Source organism: Aquarana catesbeiana, linkage group LG11 (assembly GCF_042186555.1).
Source record: "Aquarana catesbeiana isolate 2022-GZ linkage group LG11, ASM4218655v1, whole genome shotgun sequence".
Taxonomy (NCBI): Eukaryota; Metazoa; Chordata; class Amphibia; order Anura; family Ranidae; genus Aquarana; species Aquarana catesbeiana.
The window spans coordinates 103007200-103031635 of NC_133334.1; the positions used below are offsets into that span (position 1 = coordinate 103007200).

General features: G+C 40.1%; 1 protein-coding gene across 4 annotated transcripts in view; it reads left to right on the forward strand.

The window, feature by feature from the left end:
• LOC141112213 (uncharacterized) overlaps nucleotides 1–24436 on the forward strand; it is a 189119-nt gene that overhangs the window by 62630 nt on the left and 102053 nt on the right. For all 4 annotated transcript variants that reach the window (XM_073604812.1, XM_073604813.1, XM_073604814.1 and 1 more), the window contains exons 26-32: nucleotides 2123–2233; nucleotides 4539–4724; nucleotides 6050–6289; nucleotides 7949–8105; nucleotides 9449–9589; nucleotides 13859–13921; nucleotides 17195–17287. In XM_073604812.1, coding sequence (XP_073460913.1) covers nucleotides 2123–2233; nucleotides 4539–4724; nucleotides 6050–6289; nucleotides 7949–8105; nucleotides 9449–9589; nucleotides 13859–13921; nucleotides 17195–17287 — 991 coding nt within the window. The remainder of the gene's footprint in view (nucleotides 1–2122; nucleotides 2234–4538; nucleotides 4725–6049; nucleotides 6290–7948; nucleotides 8106–9448; nucleotides 9590–13858; nucleotides 13922–17194; nucleotides 17288–24436) is intronic.

Here is a 24436-nt window from a genome sequence, read left to right on the forward strand (position 1 = left end):
TTTGCTGCTTAGTGATTGCAGTATTCTAGTCTGCATCTCCCCAAAGTAATACTTAAAATCTGGCCTGTTAGTGGGTCCTGAGGACAGGAGTTGAGAACCACTGATCTAGATAGTCCTTATCTCAGTGGATACAGACATGTTCATGACAAAGTGGCTTTCCCTGGTGGACCTCTCTCTCCATCAGGTCAAGAATAGCAACACAAGCCAAAGCATGGGTGCTGGATGCCCTTTTTTATACGAAACCCATGTAAACTTAGCCTTACTCCAAATTCAACCAATTATATTCTTCGTTTTCACTATCTGCATTAGCACCTACAGCACTTGATTTGCCCTTCTCTCCTTGGAATAACTGGGTTTGCAGCAAGCTTATAATCTTACTAGCTAACTACAGTATGGATTCCGCTTATGAAGTTGGTGCAGTTCTATAAAACACATAGGAATTATGACCTCATAACCTGAAATATGTCTCAACAAGGAAGTCACAGCAAGTACCTTGCATTATTGTGCTAACTATATGGTTGTATTTTAATGACTTTTTTACATATTACTGTAAGAGAATAGTCTAAGCAATATACAATTGTTTTATTGTATAAAATCTGGGCTGATTGAGTTCCTTCTGCATCATATTGAAGCTATAAACATGTCTGTTGATCTATCTGGTGTGAGTACTGCAATGGTTTAGGCTAGTTTCACACTGCTGTGCTGCAATTTGGCCATAGTACAGGTCTATTTGTGGTATTCACTCATTTTGCCCATGGCTTTAATCACAGTCCAATATACTTTCTATTAGATCATTTGTTTTGGTCATATTTTGTGAAAGTGGACCAAAATTCCTGCACGCTACATCTTTGGTGCGCTTTCCGAAAACGTGCCAAAAATGCATTACGTAATAGAAAGTCTATAGAACCTTGGATAAAACCGTGGGTAAAGTGTATGAAAACCGCAAGGCAACAGTGTGAAATCAATCTAAAGCCCATCTTCAGGAAATGTAAAAAATGCACCTTTTCAGTAGGGCCCCACATGGTTAAATTCTCGTGTAGTCTAGGGTAGAGGATTAAGGTGTAAATAATTACTTTACTCATCACGCCAACAGGGTCCCTCTAATGCTGCAAATGGATCCCTGCAATCCCTCTATAAGTCACACCCCAGCTTCCTCAGCGTACCATGTAGGGTTAAGGTCTAAAAGTTTTTTACTTTATAACTTTCTCTGCATTACGGTTAAAAGCACCCCATTCTATTTTATAGCCTCCCTGTCCCTAAACATCTACCTGGCCTCTGTAACCACTCCAGCGCTGTATAGGATGACACAGAGGCTCCTCCCAAAGAGTGCAACTTCAGGCAGAGGAAGAGAGTGCTGAAGCATGGATTCAGACAAGTCAAAAGGCTGTTCTACAATCCCCTAGACCAGTGATGGCAAACCTTGGCACCCTAGATGTTTTGGAACTACATTTCCCATGATGCTCACCTACACTGCAGAGTGCATGAGCATCATGGGAAATATAGTTCCAAAACATCTGGGGTGCCAAGCTTCGCCATCACTGCCCTAAACATAAGGAACAGTGGGGGTGGGTGGGGTACGACTGCAAGGGTGATTTTCCTTTTACAGGAGTTGGGCTTTATAAGCTAAGCACACTAGTTTCCTCAGCGAGTGAAAGATCACTTATGGTCACTTATTTTGTTTTCTTGTTGCAATCAGGATAATTTAATAAAAATGAAGCTTGACACTAAATAGTTTCTGTGTTGAAGTCCTGAGATTTAGTTGCTGTAGCTGGGATAGGCAGGCACAATGATAGTATTTTATTTAATGGAACAATGAGTACAGCAAGTCTTGTTTCCAGTGACTGAATGTAGGAGAAGAGCCAAGGGGGAGGAACTGAGGATGCTACTCAGATAAGCTGCAAAATGTTTTTAACAATTACAGAACAAATCCAGTTGAATGTGACTAACCACTACTATCGTAGCTAAGAGAGAAATGGAAGTAGACGATTCAAATGGAGAGTATATGTGTGTCCTTAGGCAGCAGTAGGTAGAAAATCAAGACCATTCTCTTAATTATTTATACATTTATAGACATCACATTAATATATCATACATCAATATATTTAATTTCTATTTTGTTTAGGATGGATGTGGAATGAACACATCTGAAGCTTCGTTTAAGATAGTAACAGAGAATGTGATCTGCAGTACCACTGGAGCCACCTGTTCACGAGCCATCACTATCACAATTGGGGTGAGAACTTTAAATTTACAGATTCGATTTTATATTTGCATGTTGGTAATGGTACATGCTGAAAACATCACACAGAATTATGCTTTAAGACCTACTAACTTTTTTTATTTAGAATCTTTTAACTTCTCTTAGAGCCCATTCACACAGACGCAAAGCCCTGTACAGCACGAGGAGCCATTTGTTTATCTTTTTGGACTAGCGGGCAGCTGCATGCAGGCAGTCTTTACAAAAGGGAAAGGAGAAACGCTCTGCACAGGGCTCTGCATTAATGAGTCCTTAAAAGCAAAATGGCATAAATATTTATCTTTAATCATTGTGATACTTAGGGAAAACACACACAAAAGTCTTTCCCATTTATCCTACTATTAGCTTCACAAAACTATCAAGTCAAATTACAAATATACAACATTAGATGTTCTTCATGAAATGCTTGATCTCACTTTACCTGAAATTGCCCTTTAACAGCAATGTTCCTGGTAAAGAAACTTTTAGTAAATACAACGGATGTTCAGGGTAAATTCCTCAGGAACAAATGATGCCAGAGATCAACATAACAGTCTAAAGTTTAGTAAGATTTCAGCAATGGCAGTTTATGTATTTATATATTGGATAAAGACTAGTAGGGTGACAAGTTACATTTCATTATAGTGGACCCCTCTTAAAAAAAAAAAAAACTAGTACACTTACATACAGTATCTATGGAGCTTACTCCTGAAGAAACTACTGATGTTTTGAGTCCCCTTCTTTCCTGCGCTAGTGATGCCCCCCCCCCTTTACTTGGACTTGAATTATATCATGGTACACTTGTTTTTAAAGGGGCTTTAATGGACTGCAAAGCTCAGTGAAAATATGATTAGATAAACAGGAGCAAACTGGAACAGATATGATTTGAAATACAGAAAAGACAAATTTTCAGACCCTCCAACCTGACTAAAGACAAAGGCCATTCCTACAACACTAGCCAGTGAACTAGGTAATAAGGCTCTGCTGGCATTGAGGTCCATGTTTTGTAGCATTGAAGTGCTACAAAAGTGTCTAAAAACCTCACACAAGGGCAGCAGTTGGTTCAAAATACTCCAGTGGTCCCAAAAAGGCTTGCAAAAGAGTCTTTCCCACTTCCCCAGGGCTTTCTTTTCAAGTCAGCTTTCCACAATGTTCCACATTCCCTGGGACAGCACTTTGCAGCAAAAAGACAGAAATAGCCTATGTGGCCTTAGGGGATTTTCAGCACACACACACACACATCTTACTAGTAGTGCAGTGACAGCATGGATTCAGAAACCATCCAATGTAGCCTAGTTTTCCTGGCAGCAGCACTTGGCTCAGCAGCTTTCTCCTACAGCACTAGGTCCAACAGCAACCAATTTTTAGCAGCTCAGAGTCCTCAACATGGGCTACCGGTGGCCCACGACAGCAGAATACCTTTAAGTCCTGAGGCCCCTTCCGGGGTTCAATACCTCAATTGCACAACCCCCATCTTAGCTTCAAGTACAGTTTCCATCTTAGATTTGACATTACTTTCCTTGCCTCTCCACCTTGTCCAATCAGAGAATGCTTTATATTCATTCAGAAAATCCAAAGCATTCTCTGAATGGCACCAATGCCGACTTCCTCTATTCACAATGCATCAGGCCAGCTGCTCAGCACAGAATCCAGAAAGTGGAGATCACTGGAGTATTGATGTGTCTACTTCAGTATTTTCAGCTTCCAGGGACATCAGCCAAGTATGGTTTATACATAGTTACATGTAACTAGGTAGTTATTGAACCAATGTAACTGTAAAAATAAACCATACCTGGAATTCTTCTTTAAGGAATGCTGCCACAAGGAAAAAATAGCTGTGAAAAAATACCTAATAAAAGCTTGCATACTCTGAGTGGCCCCATAATGCAGTCTGCAACTATTGTACAGCTCAAAGGTCAGAAAGGAATTCTTCCTGAGGCTCACCAATGGCAATCCCCCTGTCTCAAGACAATTCCTCAGGTCACTTTATATTGTCAAACCATGACTTCAGGTTCTAGTAACAAAATAAACTTAGCTTTAGACAAGCACACAGGGGGTGTTTTCTGGCTTATAAAGGTAATATCAGGCACTCTGGTGTCTGGTCTTGGGCAGGCATCATCATTTTAATTTTGGTTGAAAGGTTCATTTTAAGGTGCTACTGTTTACAGTGCCTGGGGCACCAACTGCAACCAGGGCCCTAACCTAACTTTGTATATACCAAGACATTTAAAAGTATGCTACCAGAAACAGAAAAAAAGCTGTTCAGCTTTATGAAATGTTGAACAAATCTTCTTTTATACAGAACACAGAACTGAAGCTGTTTGATGAAAAATACTCCATCTCACAAGACACACCAAATGTGGATATAAAAGTGCACAACAACACCCTTTTCACAATGTTTGATATCACCATCCCCAATAAATTCTACATCTCACTCCACTGGAACAAGAACATGAATTTATTCATAAAGATTCTGAAACTTGGCAAGGTATGTGCATTATTAAACAGTAGATGTATGTGTACATTACCCATTCTGAAATTTCCCTTAGTTTACAGAGCACAGCATTTTTATTCCCATTGTGTACCCAATTATTTCTTTTGAAAGTATACTCTATTTTGAGAACTTTTTTTCTAAAGGAGACATTTTACGGTTTATTCAGATGAACATACAGTTGAATAATTATACCCATAATGGACACAAATGGACTAACCTTGTTTGTTAACATCATCTGATTGACCTCTGGAATGACATTTCATGACCTAGCCATAAATTATGTATATTTAACTCAAACCTATCATGGTGCTGTACAGACAATGGCCTGTATTACAGAGGCAGATAAGTGTAGCATATTGTACAGAGAGTAAGAAAATGTTCTGCTGTTTTCTGTGACTGTGACTATACTATAATGAGGGAGTGGAAGGGGGAATAGATCTATAACACTACCTTCAAATGAGATTGAATAAATTCTGGCCGTTTGGCTAGCTTGTCAACACAGAATACTGTTTTTGTTGAAAATGGTGACTGTGGTTTTCTAGCTTCTAACAAACTACACTTTCATATAAATCTGAATTATTAATAATAATTCTAGATGCCTGCAAGCAATTTGGGTGTACTTTGTATACAAGGCAGTCATAATACACCATATTTTGTGAAATATATGTCCATTCTCATGATCAAGATTCATATCAGTTCCTATTCCAGTGGAACTTAAAGTGTACAGGTAGCTACAACAGAACCGCCATTTGCATTGCAGATTGGCACCTCTAGGTGTCTGCATGTTGGGTTTTATCCTCTGTTTAGTACTGAGGATTCTCCAATAACCAGGTCACCTTGATAGTCTATGGTTGCCAGCTCTGCTAGTGCCCCTTATCTCTTGCACTCTTCTATTGGTCCATCACTGTGCTGGTCTCACTAGCCAATAGTAAGACACAGGGCTAGAGGAAAGAGCTGGAAACCAGGAGGTTGTTTACATAAAAGAGGTGTTTTAGCTTGTGTGAATCTTGGGCACTCTTCAAAGAATTAGACCCGACAGCATGGGTGAAAACACATGCAGACTTCAGGAAAACATATTAATTCTGAGCAGATGAATTCCCAAAAGAAATATAAAGGAAAAGGAAAACATATATACCTACATTTTATTGCAATACATTATGCTAAAATAATTATGTAAAACAAACCTTATAGTGGGGTCTATTTTACATAATTTGTTATCTTTTTCCATAATGGACCTTTTTTTATTTTTTGTGGCAAGCCTCTAACTGCAGCTTTTACTGTTTATGTGATCTTATATGAACACAATGTTCATCCTCCAGGAATCAGTGTGTGGGCTCTGCGGCAACTACAACGGAAATACAAAGGATGACTTCGAAACTAGGAGCAAGTATGTGGCCGCCACTCAACTTGAGTTCATTAACTCGTGGAAAGACAGGCCAACGTGTATGGATGTAGAATTTGCTGTGGATGCTTGTGGAGCAAACCCAAAGCGTAAGACTTGGGCTGAAATGAGCTGCCAGATTCTTCAAAAAGATCCTTTTACCCAGTGCCATAAATTGGTAAGGAACACTACTGTATGTTTTCTTCTCACATATAAGCAAATTTGGAACCTTTCCACCTCTTCATGTTAAGTGAAAAAACTTTCCTTTATTTGTAGAAAATTTCCTCTGACAAAAAGACTGAGAAAGATTTCCTCTTTGTCAAAAGGAAATTCATTTTATACAGAAGTGCCCCTAAAGTCTGTAGCAATTTTACAGTTGAGCACTAATCAAATTTTAAAATGAAACCTTAGGATTTATTCAGCAAACATTTGTGTTTCGTATTTCTTCTTTCAAACATTGCTGTAGTGCACTGACCTACCCCCCTCACCTTTGTGATCTAATGATCCTGAAACACATCTGTTAGTGATTCTGGAACACCCTCCTTGCAGACACAGAAATGCTCATGTTAAAAATAAATGGCAGTAATACTTTTTTGCGAGCCACCAGTCATATTTTAAAGTTTGAATGTGATTGGAGAAGCAGTGAGCAGAGAGAGGACATTACCTACATTCCTACTAAACTCAGAATAACATTAGTAGTAGACATGTGCACTGCTGAAAAATTTGTTAGTTTTCGTTTCATTCTTTTTTTTTTATCATTTATCGGGTCATTTGTTGTGATCGAAATTCGTTATTTCGAATAAATCTGAAAATTTAGAATTTCAGAAATTAGAAAATTAGAAAATTCGGAAATTAGGAAATTCAAAAATTCGGAAATTAGAAATTTCGGAAAATTCGGAAAGCTGAAATAATAACTAACTAACTAATACTAACGAACTACTGAATTATAGGTATTGGAATTTCCTTTGAAATTTAGCTGTTAGTTAACATAACGAATATGAATTTATCCGAAGCTACGAATTCTCTGAAATAACGAATGCCGCATCTAACCGAATGGAACATAATGATTAATAATAATAAATATTATTAATAATAATAATAATAATAATAATAATAATAATAATATAACGTTTTTATATTTATTATTTATTACTATTAATTTGTTATGTTCCATTCGTTTAGATGCGGCATTCGTTATTTTGGATAATTCGTAACTTCGGATACATTCGCATTCGTTACGTTCACTAACAGACAAATTTGAAAGGAAATTCCGATACCTATAATTTAATAGTCAGTAATAGTTATTATTAATTAGTTATTATTTCAGATTTTCAAATTTTCGGATTTTTGTTCTTTTGAATTTTCAGATTTTCGTTTTTATTTTCGAACTTTCAGATTTCCGAATTTCGAATTTTCACATTTCGGATTTTTGAATTTCGAATTTCGGAACTTTATAGAATTTTCGTTTTTGTAAAAATTTGTTAAACATGTTTTCGGTAATTCTAATATTTCGGAATGAAACCAATTGCACATGTCTAATTAGTACCTCAAATTGCTCTTTGACAGCTCGGCCATAGCTGCTTTTAGACTTTAAAAATTGAATAGCTTGTTTGGGTAGGCCCTCACACTGCATAGTTTGGTAAGTTGAAATTGCACTGAGGTTGTACTATCAGATTGTAAAGTGTATGGCTAGCAATAAAGTGTCAGTCATATTTGAGTTGATAAAGTATAGTAGGCTGAGAGAACAAAATCCTCCTGCCTCTGTCTTTTTGGCAGTTTGGAGTTTTCAGAACTGTTCTACCAGTGAACCTCCTGAATGGCTGTTTTTGGTTTGCAGGTGAATTATGAAAAATACTATGATGCTTGTTTAAATGATGCCTGTGCATGTGACACAGGAGGGGACTGCGAATGCCTGTGTGAAGCTATTGCTGCCTATGCTGCAGCTTGCCTTTCAGCTGGAGTTTGTATTGACTGGAGAAGACCAGATTTTTGTCGTAAGTCATCTGTCTGTGTTTATATCTAAATGTAGTGCCTGGTTATACAGTGCATCATTAATTCTGCCACATATCCAGACAGAACATTTTTATGATGCTTCTTGTGCTGTGTATCATTAAATTAATGATACCTGTCCTACAGTCAAGTTTGGGAATAGTAGATATGACAGAAAAGTTCCAGAACCATTTAAAGGTAATTTTGGGAACTAGTATTTGGAGCCATGCAGATCACTCTTATTGCCCCTGGGCCAGTATTAACTGCACAGATGCAACTTGAATGCATAGATCCATTTATTCCAACCTGCTTACACCTGTTCAGGCTTGTTGGCTGTTGGTGTGTAAAAATTATGACTTGGGTAATATGGGTAAGGCTTAGGGAACACCAAAAGACACAGTAAAGCCCAATCAATGTGCAGTGCTACCAACAGGAAGCCCAGTTTTAAAATATTAACATAATGATAAATTACACATATATGTCTAAAGAAACTCACTAGAGTCTCTTATACCACATGTGGAAAAAATAAATTGTAATTTATTAAGGTACATCTGAAAGCTCTGTTATAAATACAGTTGCTGTGTGATGCACAAGCCTCATAAAGTAAACTAAATGAAAAACATAGAAAGAAGGGTGCCCCCACCTTGTGCATTACCTTAAAGCACACTTTAATAACATAAAAGTAAATAATATATACTCACAAATGACATATAGTCACAAGCCAAGACATCACTGAAGTGCCATCCTCACAACAGGACTTCGGAGCTCTAAAGAAGAGGGTGTACCCCTCGAAACACATTAGAATTAGTTTTTGCTTTGGAGTGTTGTCCAGGTCCTCGTATTAAACTTTTAGGCTCACGTCCTGAGGGTTACATTTCATTGATGTGCTGGCATGTGACTATATGTTATTTGTAAGTATATTTTTTTCACTTTTATTTTAATAAATTATGTTTTAGGGGAATGCACGAGATTGGTGTACACTTCTTGTGTTTTTCATTTAGTACCAAGGACTTCCCAATCTGAAGAGGGCTGCAAAGCTACTGGCGTTTGAATCAGCAGTGATATCTGTGGCCCCATGATATCCTCTTATCTCATTGTAGTGTATGCAAGCACAGCCAACATAAGAGTGGCAACTCTGCTCCTGAATTCAGGAGCAGAGCAGCATCATTGCCACACCATCACAGGAAGCTGCATTAAATAGGTATACTGTATGCGTGACTTTGCATGGGGACAATAAAAGTGGATTTGCATTTATAATTAGCTTCTGAAGCACATATTTTTAAGAAGCTATAGTTCTACTTTAAGTTTTGGTGTTTAAATCAATTTATTTTATTTTCTTTTTGTTTAGCTGTTTACTGCGACTTTGAAAACACACACATTAACAATGCGGGTAGTTTTGAAATAAATCCTAATGTGACTTGCAAATGGCATTACCAGCCTTGCCAGTGCCCATTTGTTCCCCATGGCTATCCACATCAAAATAGTGAAGGTACAGTACTTTTATGGTGTAGAGTTCTTTCTCTTTTCTAGGCCATTCTCTGATGTATCCTATTCTTGCTTTATTTCTTCTTACCACAAAGGCACCTAGCTTTGTAACAGAAATTAGGAGCAGCTACAAATCTCACTGTTTCTTTTCTTATAAAGAACATGAATTGCTTCTGTAGATGGATACAGCAACTGAGCTAAGAATCTCTACAACACAGAACATCCAATGACTGCAATTTATTTCTAGCAATCAAAATGCTAAGGGCCTACTCAGCTATGGCCTCTGGGTTGCAATGCGTTCCAGCAAATTGTCATGCATTACAGAAAAAGGCAGCCCATTCATGTTGTATGAGCTATCAATCACATCTGTGTGTTGTGGTACCTTGAAATGCACATGCATTGTGATCCAGTCACAAGGTCTTTAGTGGTGTCTTTGAAAAAGAATGGCGCTTCTGCATCCTGCAGTCAATTTTATGCATTACTGTAGGGTAAAATATAGTGTTTTCATGCATTACCATGACATATCAATCTCAATAGAGCCTTAGGGGAGTGAATGTTTACCTATTTCAAATCTCTGCCACAAAAGCACATGTATGGAGAGAAATTAGATCACCTTTAGCCAAAGAGTAAAGGTCAGACTGCCAGCCAATTTCAATAACTAAATATTCCTGAAAGGCCCGGGTTCTGAGTCCTGACTTTAAAGATAAACTAACTAACATCAGAATAATCAGCAAACTTTTCCAAAGACCCCCTAACCCACCAAGTTGATCTGACCCCACTGACATTCTGTCAGAAACCATGAATCAGACCGAAACAGAAGTACAGTTAACTCACACTAACACACAGGAGAGAAACTCTGTGATGTTGACCAGGCGAAGACAGAGATCATCTGGGCTGGACGGCTTAAGTAAGCAGGACTGACAAACAGGATATCATCAACAGGTGAGTCACTGTGGAGAGATAGGAGCTGGCAATTAACCAACAGCTGAGCGGCCAGCTCAGAGAAGGAAGGGCAGAGCCCAGCCCTGACACATACCATAACTAAGGAAGAGTGGGTGGGGCAACTTTTTCTTCTTGTCCATGTTTCTGCAATGATTTTTTTAGCAGTCCCAACAGCTCCTACGCCTGCAACACCTCCCTATCTCTTGACCATCAACCCTCATCAGCTAAGGCCTCTCACACTTACACTGCCTTTGTACATTTAATTCTGTCTGGGGAATAACACCTGCTCCCCCTTATGTAGCTCCTACATTCATTTTATTCATTTTGGGTCTGTGTTAGTAGCAGAAGACTTTTCCAAGCATTAATATTAAAGATTACCTATAGCTAAAGTTTTTCATTTTTTACGCTAGCGTGCATAAGTGATCTGTCAGGTTTTTTTTTTGTCTGTGACATGGGATTTTCCCAACCTGCCTTTGTGAAATAAGTTGGGGTGCAGTTGTCAGAAGGATAAGAAGGCTCAGACAGCAAATAAAACATTGCTAGAAGTTCTAACCCTTCATCACTCTACTAAAAACGTGCTTCCGTTTTTCGGGGGGTTTTTTTGTTTGTTTTTCTGTGTCCCTCTTGGAGAGATTTTCAATCAATTCCTGTCTTGACTGCAATCCTAGGCCTAGGCAAACCAGGACCTAGTGCATACACCAGACACATTTAATGCTTCTTGACAACAGAGTTCACCAGGACATTTCTCCAACCCTTCTGAAGGCCCTGTAACCCATTAAATCTATGAGGATCAGACTCAAGGCAGCTGCAGACTTCTCACATACAGTAGCCTAGCAAACCGTCACATTATAATTAGGAATGGATTTTTTTTTATTCCTGCCCCCCTAGGCCAGTCTTTCTCCAACTGTAGTGATCTGGCTAGCCTTAGTGCGTTTTTTGTTTCATGCTTTTTTCCTTTTGCAGAAATGCAGGACATTTTTTAACATGGGTTTCTATGGAACATGTTCACATCAATGCATTTTTGTGCCTCTGCATTTTTGGAAAAGGTCAGGGACTTTTTAAAATGCAAAACGGTGCATTTTTTGATTCATTAGACTTCAATGGAGAAGCTGCAAAAAGCATGTAGTGCGTTTTTACCACATTTTTACCACAATTTGCCTTTTGCATTTTTAAATCTGCTCAACAACAAATTTTCCACAAAAAAGCATAAAAACTGCAAAATCGCCGTAAAATTGCGGTAAAAAATGCAGAAAGCACAGCAAAAATCACTGCAGAAACGCTCAAAAGCAACATGCATAGATGTGAATCAAGCCTTACAAGGTTAGATGTCGTAGTCCCACAAGATATACCAAGCTGGGGGCAGAGATGCCAATAGAGTCAGCCCATTCTGCATCAGTACAGTTAAAACCAACAGCTAGAATAGTTGAGCAAACTGTGCACTTACTCTGTCAAGGTTCTAGAGCCAAGTGTGTGTTTAAAAGTATAACTAATGGAAAAACTTTTTTTCAATATTGGATAGACTGTGGAGTGATTAGAACTGTCAGGTTTTATTGTCCGTGCTGCCATTAGGAAGATTCATCCGTCCGTTTACAGTTATCACCGAGAGTGAAAGTAAAAGGAAATGCCGGATTTTGGGTTGTCACCAGAACAGGAATAGAGGGGAAATTTTACAATTGGGACACTAGTTCTGGTGACAACCAGGGATTCTCTAATTTTGGAAGGAATTCCTCTCACTTTCTGTTTTGGCTATGGGACAGGAACCCTAGGGGAATCTCAACAAATGGGACACAGATGCAAAAAAAACAAAAACTGACAGGGGTTATAACCTTTCCTTACTCTATCCAAGATGAAAAAGTTGTGCACTAAGTTTTTCTTTAACTGTAAGTGCATAACACACTATTGTGTAAAAAAATGTTGCATACATTTTACATTTTACATACCAGGGTGTCTCTGAACAAAATTCAACATCATTAACCTATTCCAGCCCAAGGACGTCATACGACCTGATTGACTTTCAGTGGGGATATCTGAATAATACCTGCAGCTGCAGCCATCATTCAGATATCTTATTTTTCAGCCTGCGATCCTGTGCACCATAAGAATGATCATAGCGGCAGTCCAGCCCCTTCATCGTTCCCCTCTCCCGTTGCCCTCCGGTGCTTCTCCAGGCTCTCCCATGTGATTGGGGACCCAGAGAAAGAATCCGCCGCCGCCGGATGAAGAGCATCTCTATGACCGTCGGAAAGCTCGGGTGTGACGTTATGATGTCATGTCTGGCCGCTGATGTAAACAAAGCCGAGATCTCGGCTGGAAAGCATCGGATTGTTCTTTTTTTTTTTGATCTGATGCTTTCCAGCCTGGAAGAGAGATGTAGGGTCTTATAAACCCCACATCTCTCCATTAAGGGGACCTGTCACGCACCATTCCTATTACAAGGGATGTTTACATTCCTTGTAATAAGAATAATAGTTACCAAAACATTTTTTTTAAAGAGAAAGTGTAAAAATAAAAAAAATTGAAGTAAAATAAACAATAAATTTTTTTTTTTAAACTTAAAGCGCCCCTGTCCCTGTGTGCTCGCACACAGAAGGGAACGCATACGTAAGTCGTGCACGCATACGTAAACGCCGTTCAAACCACACATGTGAGATATCACCACGTGTATTAGAGCAAGAGCACCAATTCTAGCACTATACTTCCTCTGTAACTCTAAACTGGTAACCTGGTAACTAGTAACCGTCGCCTATGGAGAATTTTAAGTACCAAAGTTTGGCGCCATTCCACAAGTGTGCGCAATTTTAAAGCGTGACATGTTGGGTATATTTTTACTCAGCGTAACATCATCTTTCATATTGTACAAAAAATTGGGCTAACTTTACTGTTTTGTTATTTTTTAATTCATGAAACAGTTTTAAAAAAAAAAAACACATTTGAAAAATTGTTGTGCAAATAGCGTGTGACATAAAAAGTTGCAACAACCGCCATTTTATTCCCTAGGGTGTCTGCTAAAAAAACTTATAATGTTTGGGGGTTTTAAGTAATTTTCTAGCAAAAAATTATGATTTTTGCATGTAGGAGAGGAGTGCCAGAATAGGCCCGGTATGGAAGTGGTTAAAATAGAATTTAGTTATCCTGGTGGTATACTAGCCTCATTGCCCACACATCCTCTGTAAATGCTGCTCTACCTAAAGTCAAAGTGATATTCTTTCCTACTGCTGTTTTCTGTGTTTTATTCTCTAATCTATATTATTTGGTGGATGTGCATTGCTTTACTTATACAGTGAGAGGAATACAAAGTAAAAATGCTGTTCGTCTCTGTTTCTCAATACAGGTTGTTATCAGTGTGGTCATGAAAAGTACTGGAATCCAGATAAAAAGACATGTGTGCCTTGTGGTGAGTAGTTTATTTTCAATGTATTGGAAATATCTAAATATCTGCACTAGAAGAACACTAAGAGCCATGATGGGACGTATTGTGTTAAAGGATATCTAAACCCAAAAACAAACATATAATATACTGTATTGCAACTTAGCAGTCCTTAGATGTGGTGACTGCATTGGTTTCCTTTACCAACGTAAGTACATTTTTTGCAAGTACAGAAAAACTGCTTTTGATCCTGCCAGAAGTGCAATGTCCTTGTTACGTCCTGTGCACCGAACTAACATTTCAAACAATGTTATCAGCCTTGTAAGCTACAGAACTACAAAACAACATCTACCTATGTAATGGAGATGAAGCGGGGGATGTTTGTAGTGCTAATAAGGTAGGTAACCTAGGATAACAACGCTGCTCCTCCATAAATACAGTGCAGTGAGTGAGCGTTGTCACTCTACGAAAGGAAGTGTGTTATTGCCAGGGTAATCAGGTGAAATAAACAAAGAGAAACTGAAAAAAAAATGCAGACACCACAACTAAGGACTGGTGAGCTGGAATAGATACATATTTTTTCTTTCTGGGTTTGGATATACTTTCAGTACATTTTCAGTATGTGTACACATTTGGAATTATTATTATTACTATTTCTTTTAACAGTAGTTTTAACTTGACTTCAAACATTTTATGCACTTGTTGATCCTTATTAAATTATTTTCCCTCTAGCGGTTACATTTTTGAAAACTTGTATTGAGAAAAACCTAGAGATTGCCATTATTGCCTTCCGTCTAAAAAGATGCTGGCTGCCAATGTAATTTAATTTGATTTAATGGCTTTAATTGTTTTTGAGTCCTTGACCTGAAAAAAGCTGGCAGATCTTATTTCATTTGCTAAATGATTGTTCCAAATCAGTGGCTCTGAATCTGTTCCGCTCTCAAAACACTGACTATGTGTGGTTCTAAACGGACAGCTAAACACTTGTCAGAGACTCCAGTAAACGGAAGCCCAATGCTTGATTTGTCTACCGAAGTAATCCAACTTTATTTTACTTCTTTGTGAAACTGCAATATAATACAATGACAAGATATCAGTACACCTAGAATAACTAGTCTAGCATAAATGACAGATGACACAACAGAAAGGCACTTACAGGTGATGATGTCTCAAGCCCCTTGGGAGAGAAACTGACATGCTGCATCCAGATAAAGTGGCTACAGATTTTGGCCACTAGATGGCAGTGATAAACTACACATACTATATAAGTAACTATAACTAAATTAGCCTGTAAAGGCAGTACAGAATCTATTAATAAAGTCAGAAGACGAGCATTTCTACCAGGCTAGCATTTTCAAAAAAAGGTCAGCAATAGCAGGCTCCAAATTTTTCTCAACATAGATTTTGATATAAACTATTGATAACAACATATTTGGCATCATAGACATTTAGATGTCAATTGTGTCAACATTAAATTCTGTGAGCCAGAGGCAGTGTGAGCTACAAGAAAAAGAGGTTGCCAAAGGAACTCCACAGTTCTGGGCTAAAATGTTAGTTAGGCCCCTTTCACACTGGGGCGGTAGGGGGCGTCAGCGGTAAAACAACGCTATTTTTAGCACTGTTTTACCACGGTATTCGGCCGCTAGCGGTGCGGTTTTAACCCCCCGCTGGTGGCCGAAAAAGGGTTAAAACCACTCGTATAGCGCGGCTATAGCCGCGGTATTGCCGTGGTATAGCCGCGCTGTCCCATTGATTTCAATGGGCAGGAGCGGTTTAGGAGCGGTGAATACACCGCTCCTTCACCGCTCCAAAGATGCGGCTGACAGGAGATTTTTTCTTCTCCTGCCAGCGCACCGCTTCAGTGTGAAAGCCCTCGGGCTTTCACACTGAACAAACAGCGGAGGCTGTTTTGGGGAGGTTTGCAGGCGGTATTTTTAGCGCAATAACGTCTGCAAACCGCCCCAGTGTGAAAGGGGCCTTATAATTTGCTATACAAAAATGTAGCAGCATTGTGAAGATCCAATGCAGTCATGTTCTTCTGTCTGTGTCCTCTATGCAGTTCCAATACTGTAGATGTTTTTTTTTTAATAGCAGTAAATCAACAATATTACATAATACATTGCAGTACACAACCCCCACTGAGCAGTATATCTGTAATCCCGCAATATATGCTCAATCCAGCAGTGTAAACTTCCCACCTAACAGACTACTATTCCCAGCATACAGCCCCACCCAGTAATACACACCTCCACCCAGCAGTATACAGCCCCCACTCAACAGAATATGCCACCATCCAGTAGTGTACAGCCCCCACCCAGCAGTCTGCACTACCATCTAGCTCAGGCTTTCTCAGCCAGGGTTCCTCCAGAGGTTGCTAAGGGTTCCTTGGGCAAGGAGCAATTTCTGCCACTCAAATAAGTTGCCACTGAAACCATATATTGTTGGCTAAGAGGGAGATTATTCCCACGGGCACAAATGTAAGTAGCATTATTCCCCTTGATCATCACACTAATGTACAGCGAGTTGTAAATGGAATCATTTTTAGCAGAGGTTCCCTGAAACCGAAACATTATTTCAGAGGTTCATCCATTATAAAAAGGTTGAGAGAGGCTTATCTAGCTGTAAAAACAACACTGCAACCAATACATATCCTTTAGTTGCGGTCATATTCCCTAACCAGCCTTTATACTTGCAAACATGTAAATGTTTCTGGCAAGAAGCTGTCACCGTGTCCTTCTGTGTAGATAATAATGTTTGGCCTTCATTGATCCTCCCCTTCTCCTGGGACTGTAGTCAGTGGACATTACAGGAAGTAGGCTGCTGGTTACTGACTATTTCTGCATTGGTGCGAGGGCTGCTGCTCATGACACATGGGAACAGCTGCATACGTCTCTGGCAATAGTAATTTTTAGGAGGACTCATCTTGTGGACATTGTCCTGCTTGGCAGCAACCAATCAATAAGCCAGGAACAAGACCTGGGTAAAACCACAATTTTTATTATTTACCCATAATTATTGATGGGCGGGATGGATATATCTCCTCCTCAATGCATGAAATGTTGTCACTTGGTTTGGAGTCAGTTGAGTGTACATCAATTTCTGACACTTAACAGCAGTGAAAGCCAGGAGGATTTGCCAGTCAATTCTCAGATCTGAGAAAAATAAAATATAATCAAAAGTGATTACTTTTTAATGGTTTAGGGTGGTGTTCATCCATTATTTTATTTACGGGAAGTGAAAATACCAACAGATATATTCCTATCTCAAAATTATTATAATTTTCACCTATTTCATGTTCAGATGCACCAGCAAGCACAACACCAGCACCAACTACTATTCCTGTATCTACTACATCAGCTCATTCTACAACTCCAACATCAAGCTCAAGCACAGGTATGTACTCTACATATTCACCCCTTTTCAGTACTACTGTTACCCAGTTCAGAAATAGTATCCTTCTCTACAGTAGGCATCTGTTTAATCAGAGAATAAACAAACACACATTTCTCATCTTCCCCTTTTTCTGGCCATAAACCTAACAATAAATTATTATTCCACTCACCCACAGTCAACTGATTACTAACAGGCGGATGTAAAGGGACTTGTGTCCGTTTACACCCACTTACCTCTGGTCCACTAAAATAAAAATAGAAGGGGATCTGTCCCTCTCCGTCAAGAGGGATCAGATTGGAGGGCAGACCGGTGTAAACGGACACATGGTCCATTTACTCCTAGACTCCCATAGAGCAGAGCGGGCTGTGTCCATGTCCACTCTGCATAAACTGAGCAGACACGGACCTGTCATTCGCCCTGCTGAGCAGGGGATCAAGGGACAGATCCCCTGCTGAGCAAATCAGATTCCACTACATGTGAAAGGGGCCTTATATATGTACTGTATAGTCACCACTTGTTAACTTTCAATAGTGGTGAGGGGTTAGACCCTCAAATGTTTTACAAAGGTCAATGCCTCTGCTGCATTGGATCTACTTTTTTCTATCACAGAAAGCAATGGAAAATCCAAAACTTTACAGTTGCCACTAGAACAAGAGGTATTGTAGACAACTGTTCCTGTGACTACTAAGATGGGGATATCCCTGTGGAGAGTAAAAAATCTCCCCAAAGGGGGACAGGCAGCAAAAAATAAACTGAAAGAGTTAAACCCTTGTCTACTCTATCAAAAAAATGTTTGGCTATACATACACTTTAAGTATTATTATATGTTCCCTTGTTTTATTGACATACAGCTGATGTATGAGTTAAGGGAGTTCATTCAATATATTATGAAAATAAATGTCAGAAGGTGATTTTCTAACTATACTACAGAAACTTTTACCAACGCATATTACTCAATTGTGTATGAGAAGAAATAGTACAAATTAATATAATCAAATTAAAGGAGAAGCATGGGCTTAAAAAAAAAAACATACGGTACATACTCACCTCCGTGGGGTGTCCCTCGTTAACTCTAATGCCCCGTACACACGGTCGGACTTTGTTCGGACATTCGGACAACAAAATCCTAGGATTTTTTCCGACGGATGTTGGCTCAAACTTGTCTTGCATACACACGGTCACACAAAGTTGTCGGAAAATCCGATCGTTCTAAACGCGGTGACGTAAAACACGTACGTCGGGACTATAAACGGGGCAGTGGCCAATAGCTTTCATCTCTTTATTTATTCTGAGCATGTGTGGCACTTTGTCCGTCGGATTTGTGTACACACGATCGGAATTTCCAACAACGGATTTTGTTGTCGGAAAATTTTATATCCTGCTCTCAAACTTTGTGTGTCGGAAAATCCGATGGAAAATGTGTGATGGAGCCTACACATGGTCGGAATTTCCGGCAACAAGGTCCTATCACACATTTTCCGGCGGAAAATCCGACCGTGTGTACGGGGCATAAGACCTAGAATTGAGTAATCACATGACTGCTGATTGCTCACTTCTCAGGCTGCTCAGAGGGGGAAGCAGTGGCTTTCAATGACTTCTCTCTGCTCTGCCCCGGCAACGCTCACTGGAGCGCTGGAACAGGGGAGGGGGTGGGCATGGCTGTCTCTGGCTCTCAGTCAGGCTCTGAAAGCAAGGGCCTGCTCTCTACCAGGCAGTGGAGTGGATCCCAATAATGTTGGCATGGCACAGCTCTGCCCTCTCAATTGATAGCGGGCAATATCACTTTATCAGCTGACTCTAGGTCACAGGAGAACAAGGTTCAGTTTAAAAAAAAAGAGAAAAAAAAAACAAATATGTCATACTTACCTGCTCTGTGCAATGGTTTTGCACAGAACAGCCTTGATCCTCTTCTTCTTGGGTCCCCTGTTGACGCTCCTGGCTCCTCCCCCTTGACCTGTACCCCCAATAGCAAGCTGCTTGCTATGGGGGCACTGGTGTGTGTGCTCGCTCCCAAGCCCTGCTCTATGCGTCCATAAGACACAGAGCCACGGCCCAGCCCCCCACTCTCTCCTTATTGGCTCACTGGCTGTAATTGGCAGCAGTGGGAGCCAATGGAGAGGGAGTCCCGGGATAGTCGAGAATCTCATACACATCGCTGGAATGAGATAAGGCTCAGGTGAGTGTTTAAGGGGGAGGAGGGGGCTGTGGGGGGAGCAGCACACTGAAGGTTTTTTTACCTTCATGCATAAAATGCATGAAGATAAAAAAACCTTCAGCCTTTATAACCACTCTAATTGTACTCCTGTGACCCACAAGAGAAGTATGGCCAAAACTCTTTGGCCATACTTATTTTTTATACATAATCCAGTGTGGAGTAGTGTGTCATGCAGGAAATTCATCTAGGTATTAAACAACCAATGGCTTATAAATATGTTATGTCTACATTTATACTGAGAGCCAAGTGTATTCAGTTTATTCATCTCTAATGAAAACATAAGTTATCTATCAGCTTAAAGTCTAGTACACATGATGAGAAAATGAGACGACAATAACCACTTACACAACTGTCATTCGATAATCTAATCGTTAGTGCACAGCTTCCAACATCCGATTAGACAAAAGTTTCCAAAGGAACATGAAATGTTTCTCCTTTGGTAACAGAATGAATTATTTTCGTGTGATTAGTATAGTATTCATACGAAAGTAGTCAAAAGACTGCTCATGATCAGAAACAAAAGAATGAACAGGAAGAAGAAAGGGGCAATAAAAACAAGAATAGTGCAATGCGAAAAATGTTACTGTATATAATATGAAAAATTACGATTTGCCTTTATAATAAATATTGAAAGCCCTGTGGACTATTTTTTTTTATGTTGATGATGAAGAGGGGTCCCATGTACATCACAGCACTTCCAATTACACGCTAGAACGTAGGTAGGACACGGAAAGTTGTAATAGTTCTATTAGTTTACGATATGAGACTAGCAAGCAAAAAAGGAAATGGACAATGTTTTGTCCGATTTTCTCATTGTGTGTACTAGGCATTAGTCTCTTTGATGTCAACAATTGTCCTCCATCCTCTTGTAAAGTAAGACTGGAATTCTGTGAACATTTTCCTATAGTGTTCTTTTGTTATTGTATCCTGTATCTTGTATGTTTGTATTATTTCTTTTAAGAAAAAAAGCAATGGTAAGATATGACATTGGTAAGACATTATACAATAATCTACATGCATGGCCACAGCAGGCATTACAATGTTTATTGTCCAAACCGACCTTTAAAAGAGCAGTATGGGAATGTTTTTTTTTTAGAATAATACTTACCTAGGTGGATGCAGCATCGGTACGATGCTGAATCTGTCCCCCACCGCCTCTAAGACTGAGAACCGAGCAGTCAAACACCGCTGATCGCTCGGTTCTCAGAGCTACCTGAGCAGGGAGTTGGTGACTGTCAGTCCTCTGCTCTTCCCCCCCCCATGCTCACTGGAGCGCTGGGCTGTGAGGGGGCGGGAGCGGCAGGCTCAGGCTCTCAGTCGGATGCCAGTCCAGGCAAAGCTGCATTTGCCCTGATTTGTGTGCAGTCTAACTTCACCTCGACAGGGCATTCTGTGCCCGAAGATAAGCAGCACAATGCAAAACAGGTCAAATGCAGCCTCTGAACTGCCATGTGCACTGCTCTGTTAGCATAGCACCCAACTGTCCCTGATTTCGAGGGACTGTCCCTGATTTGGAGCAATGTCCCTCGTTCCCCCTCATGTGTCCCTCATTTTGGTCTGATCTATATAGGTGTATAAAAAAATGAAATTTTTATCTTTCAAAAAGTGTTTCCCAGTGCTAAACCTTTCATCCAAATTCTAAATTGCTGCATTTGTAAATTTTAAAAGCCAATATAAAGGAATAGTAGTGGTAAAAAAAAAAAAAGCCCTTGTGGATTTATTTAACCTTTTGTTTTGGTTAATTCTCCTTTAAGAGGGTGTGGCAGGGGGTGTGTCCTATGCTTAGATACGTTTGCTAGTAGGTGTCCCTCATTCTCATCTCTAAATGTTGGGAGGTATGTGTTAGCAGCAATGGGATTTTGATGACCTGCCTTTTACATGCATTCTGAACACATGCCAAATGCAGAAAAATAATTCCTTTCAACATGAGCCCTTAGAAAGCAGCCATAATAGAAAAGTCTGTCCCTTGCCAGCATGCTGCAAAGAGGCACCCTTTTTCTCTTTTTGGAATCATTTGTAGGTGGCCTAACCAGTGTACCTGAGAACTGAGTAAACACAAATGGATACACAAACCTTATCTATATTGTAGAAATTGCACTACATACTGTATGTTCAGGTCATACATTTCTTCAGGAAGAAGAGGGCACTGTTTATCCACAAGGCACTTTCCAAAAGTAATATATCAGACACTTACATACCACAGAATACCAGAGGAGCACTTTCCTAGCAGGGAGCTATGATATAGCTTTTTCACACTGCAATCCCCAAATGTCCTTGCAGATATCCATCTGCCAGTAGGAGTCTCTGTAAGGGAAAACCCACTCTTTTCCATCATTGATAGATACCATTTCTTAAAGTGATTGTAAAGGCAGAAGTTTTTTTATCTTACTGCATTCTATGCATTAAGATAAAAAGCCTTCTGTGTGCAGCCTCCCCCCTCAGCCCCCTAATACTTGCCTGAGCCTCCTCCCTATCCAGTGATGTAGGATTGTCTTGGCTGCTCAGGACTCCCCTCCTCATTGGCTGAGACAGCAGCATGGCGCCATTGGCTCCCTCTGCTGTCAGTCAAAGTCCGTCAGCCAATGAGGAGAAAAAGGGGGTGGGGACAGGCTGCAGCTCTGTGTCTGAATGGACACAGAGAGCTGTGGCTCAGTTCAGGTGCCCCCATAGCAAGCTGCTATCTGTGGAGGCATTCAGCAGGAGGGAGAGGCCAGGAGAGCCGAAGAGGGACCCGAGAAGAGGAGGATCCGGGCTGCTCTTAGCAAATCCACTGCACAGTGCAGGTACAGTAAGCATAACATGTTTGTTATTTTTAACAAAAAAAGGAGACTTTACAATCACTTTAATGCTACTCCTACTCTCTCCCTAAACAGGGCTCTCTACCCATATCTTACTCTCACACTGGGGCACACTAAATTGAAGCAGAATCTCTTACCCTCATTTTGGGTTCGGCCGCCTAAATCTCAAAGGATTTCAGTATCCAGTAATGGATATGTCATCTTCCCCAAATTGGCCGCCTACAGCCCATAGCAGAGGACAGTTAGTCCTCAATGGTTCCCTGCCAACCTGAAGAAATGGCACAGTACCACCTTCAGGTTGGTTGATATACTGCAGCCCACAACTGCCTACATGTTGTTCTCTCTGCAGACATCTGACATTCTTTTGCTTATTGCAGAACAAAAGGGGACTGACTGAGCAGAGGGGATATGTCAGACTTCTGCATTGAGACCACTGTTTCCACACAGAGGGGAGGAGTTCTTCTCTGCTGCATGCTCACACAGGACTAGCTTTTCTTTTGTGGCTGCTTTTTAAGAGATCGTGTTGACAGGCATTGCATTTCTGCAGCTGCTTTCTAACGAACACCAACTGTAGATTTTTGAACACATTTTGTTTTGACACACCTGAAATGTATTTAGCTCATTTGGAATAAAAGTTTACTTTGGCTTTAACAAAGGTGGTGAATGAAAATATAGGAAATACTGCTTTGTGGAGAATTTTGTAGTATGAGAATTTTCTTTGTTTTAGATAGACCGCGGACCTTTTTCAGTTTGCCATATTTAGCAATGTAAGCGTTTAACATAGGCATCTCCCCGTTCTGCCTCTCCGTCTCATGATCGCGGGCCGCCGGCGAACATCGAGTTCGCGGGACCCCCGGGCACGCTCCCGAAGTCTGTGGCGGGTGTGCACGTGCCCGCAAGGCAGCAAATTCAAAGGGATGTACAGGTACGCCCATTTACCTGTACAAGCCATTCTGCCGACGTATATGTGTGTGCGGCGGTCGGCAAATGACATTTCATTGCTCATCCAAGTAGCTTCCTAGGTGTAATGACTGTCATTTAAAACCAAAGGTAATTTTAATCGAATTGCCATGGAATGTGTCAAGGCAGATGTCAATTATCTAAGGATTTTGTGAAATTACATCCAGTCACCATATTTATACCGTGGTTTTTAAGGTGATTGTAAAGTCTTGTTTTTTTTTTTTTTTCAATACAAAAAAACAAACATGCCATACTTACCTGCTCTGTTGCAGTGGATTTGCACACAGCAGCCCAGATCCTCCTCTTCTCGGGTCCCTCTTTTGTAATCCTGGCCTCTCCCTCCTGTTGAGTGCCCCCCTAGCAAGCAGCTTGTTATGGGCTCATCCGAGTCGAGTCACAGCTCCTTGTTTCCATTCAGACACAAATCTGCACCCTGGCCCCGCCCACTCTATCTCCTGATTGGCTGACTGGTTTTGATTGACAGCAGCGGGGAGTCAATGGCGCCGCTGCTCTGTCTCAACCAATAAGGAGGGAGAGTCTTGGACGGCCGAGACACTCGTGGACATCGCTGGACAGAGATGGGGCTCAGGTAAGTTTTTTTGGGGGGGGGGTGGCATGAGGGGGGCTGCTGTACATAGAATGAATTAAGATAAAAAACTTTCTTGCTTTACAACTCCTTTAAAGACTATTTTTTTCCTGAACTACTTGGATGAGTAGATAAACATCTTCAACAAAACAGAGCAGGTTTATTTAGTGCAAATAATTACTACTAATGGTAGTCATGCCTGCTTCGATTTTATCATCCCATTGATGTGCCATTCGTTCAAAACAATCAAATTGACAAACGAATGAATATGCATAATTCCCCTTCCGAATGATTCTGCTTAGATTCGACCAAATTGAGTCTATCGACCTGGCTGGAAAATTATCGATTGTGTTGCATCAATCAGTTGCACTAAGCTGCTTAGCTCATTTATTTGTTCAATCAGATAATGATATTGCATGGTAAAAACAAAGATGCGATTGATAACTTACGATCGTATCTAAATATCAATTAAAGCACACTTCATTGTGTTTGTCACATTAATCGAATGAGTTGTCAACTATAGATTGTTTCTTCCTATAATAAAGATTGTTGAGAAAAAAATTAAATAAATAATTTATCAAAGCATGTAT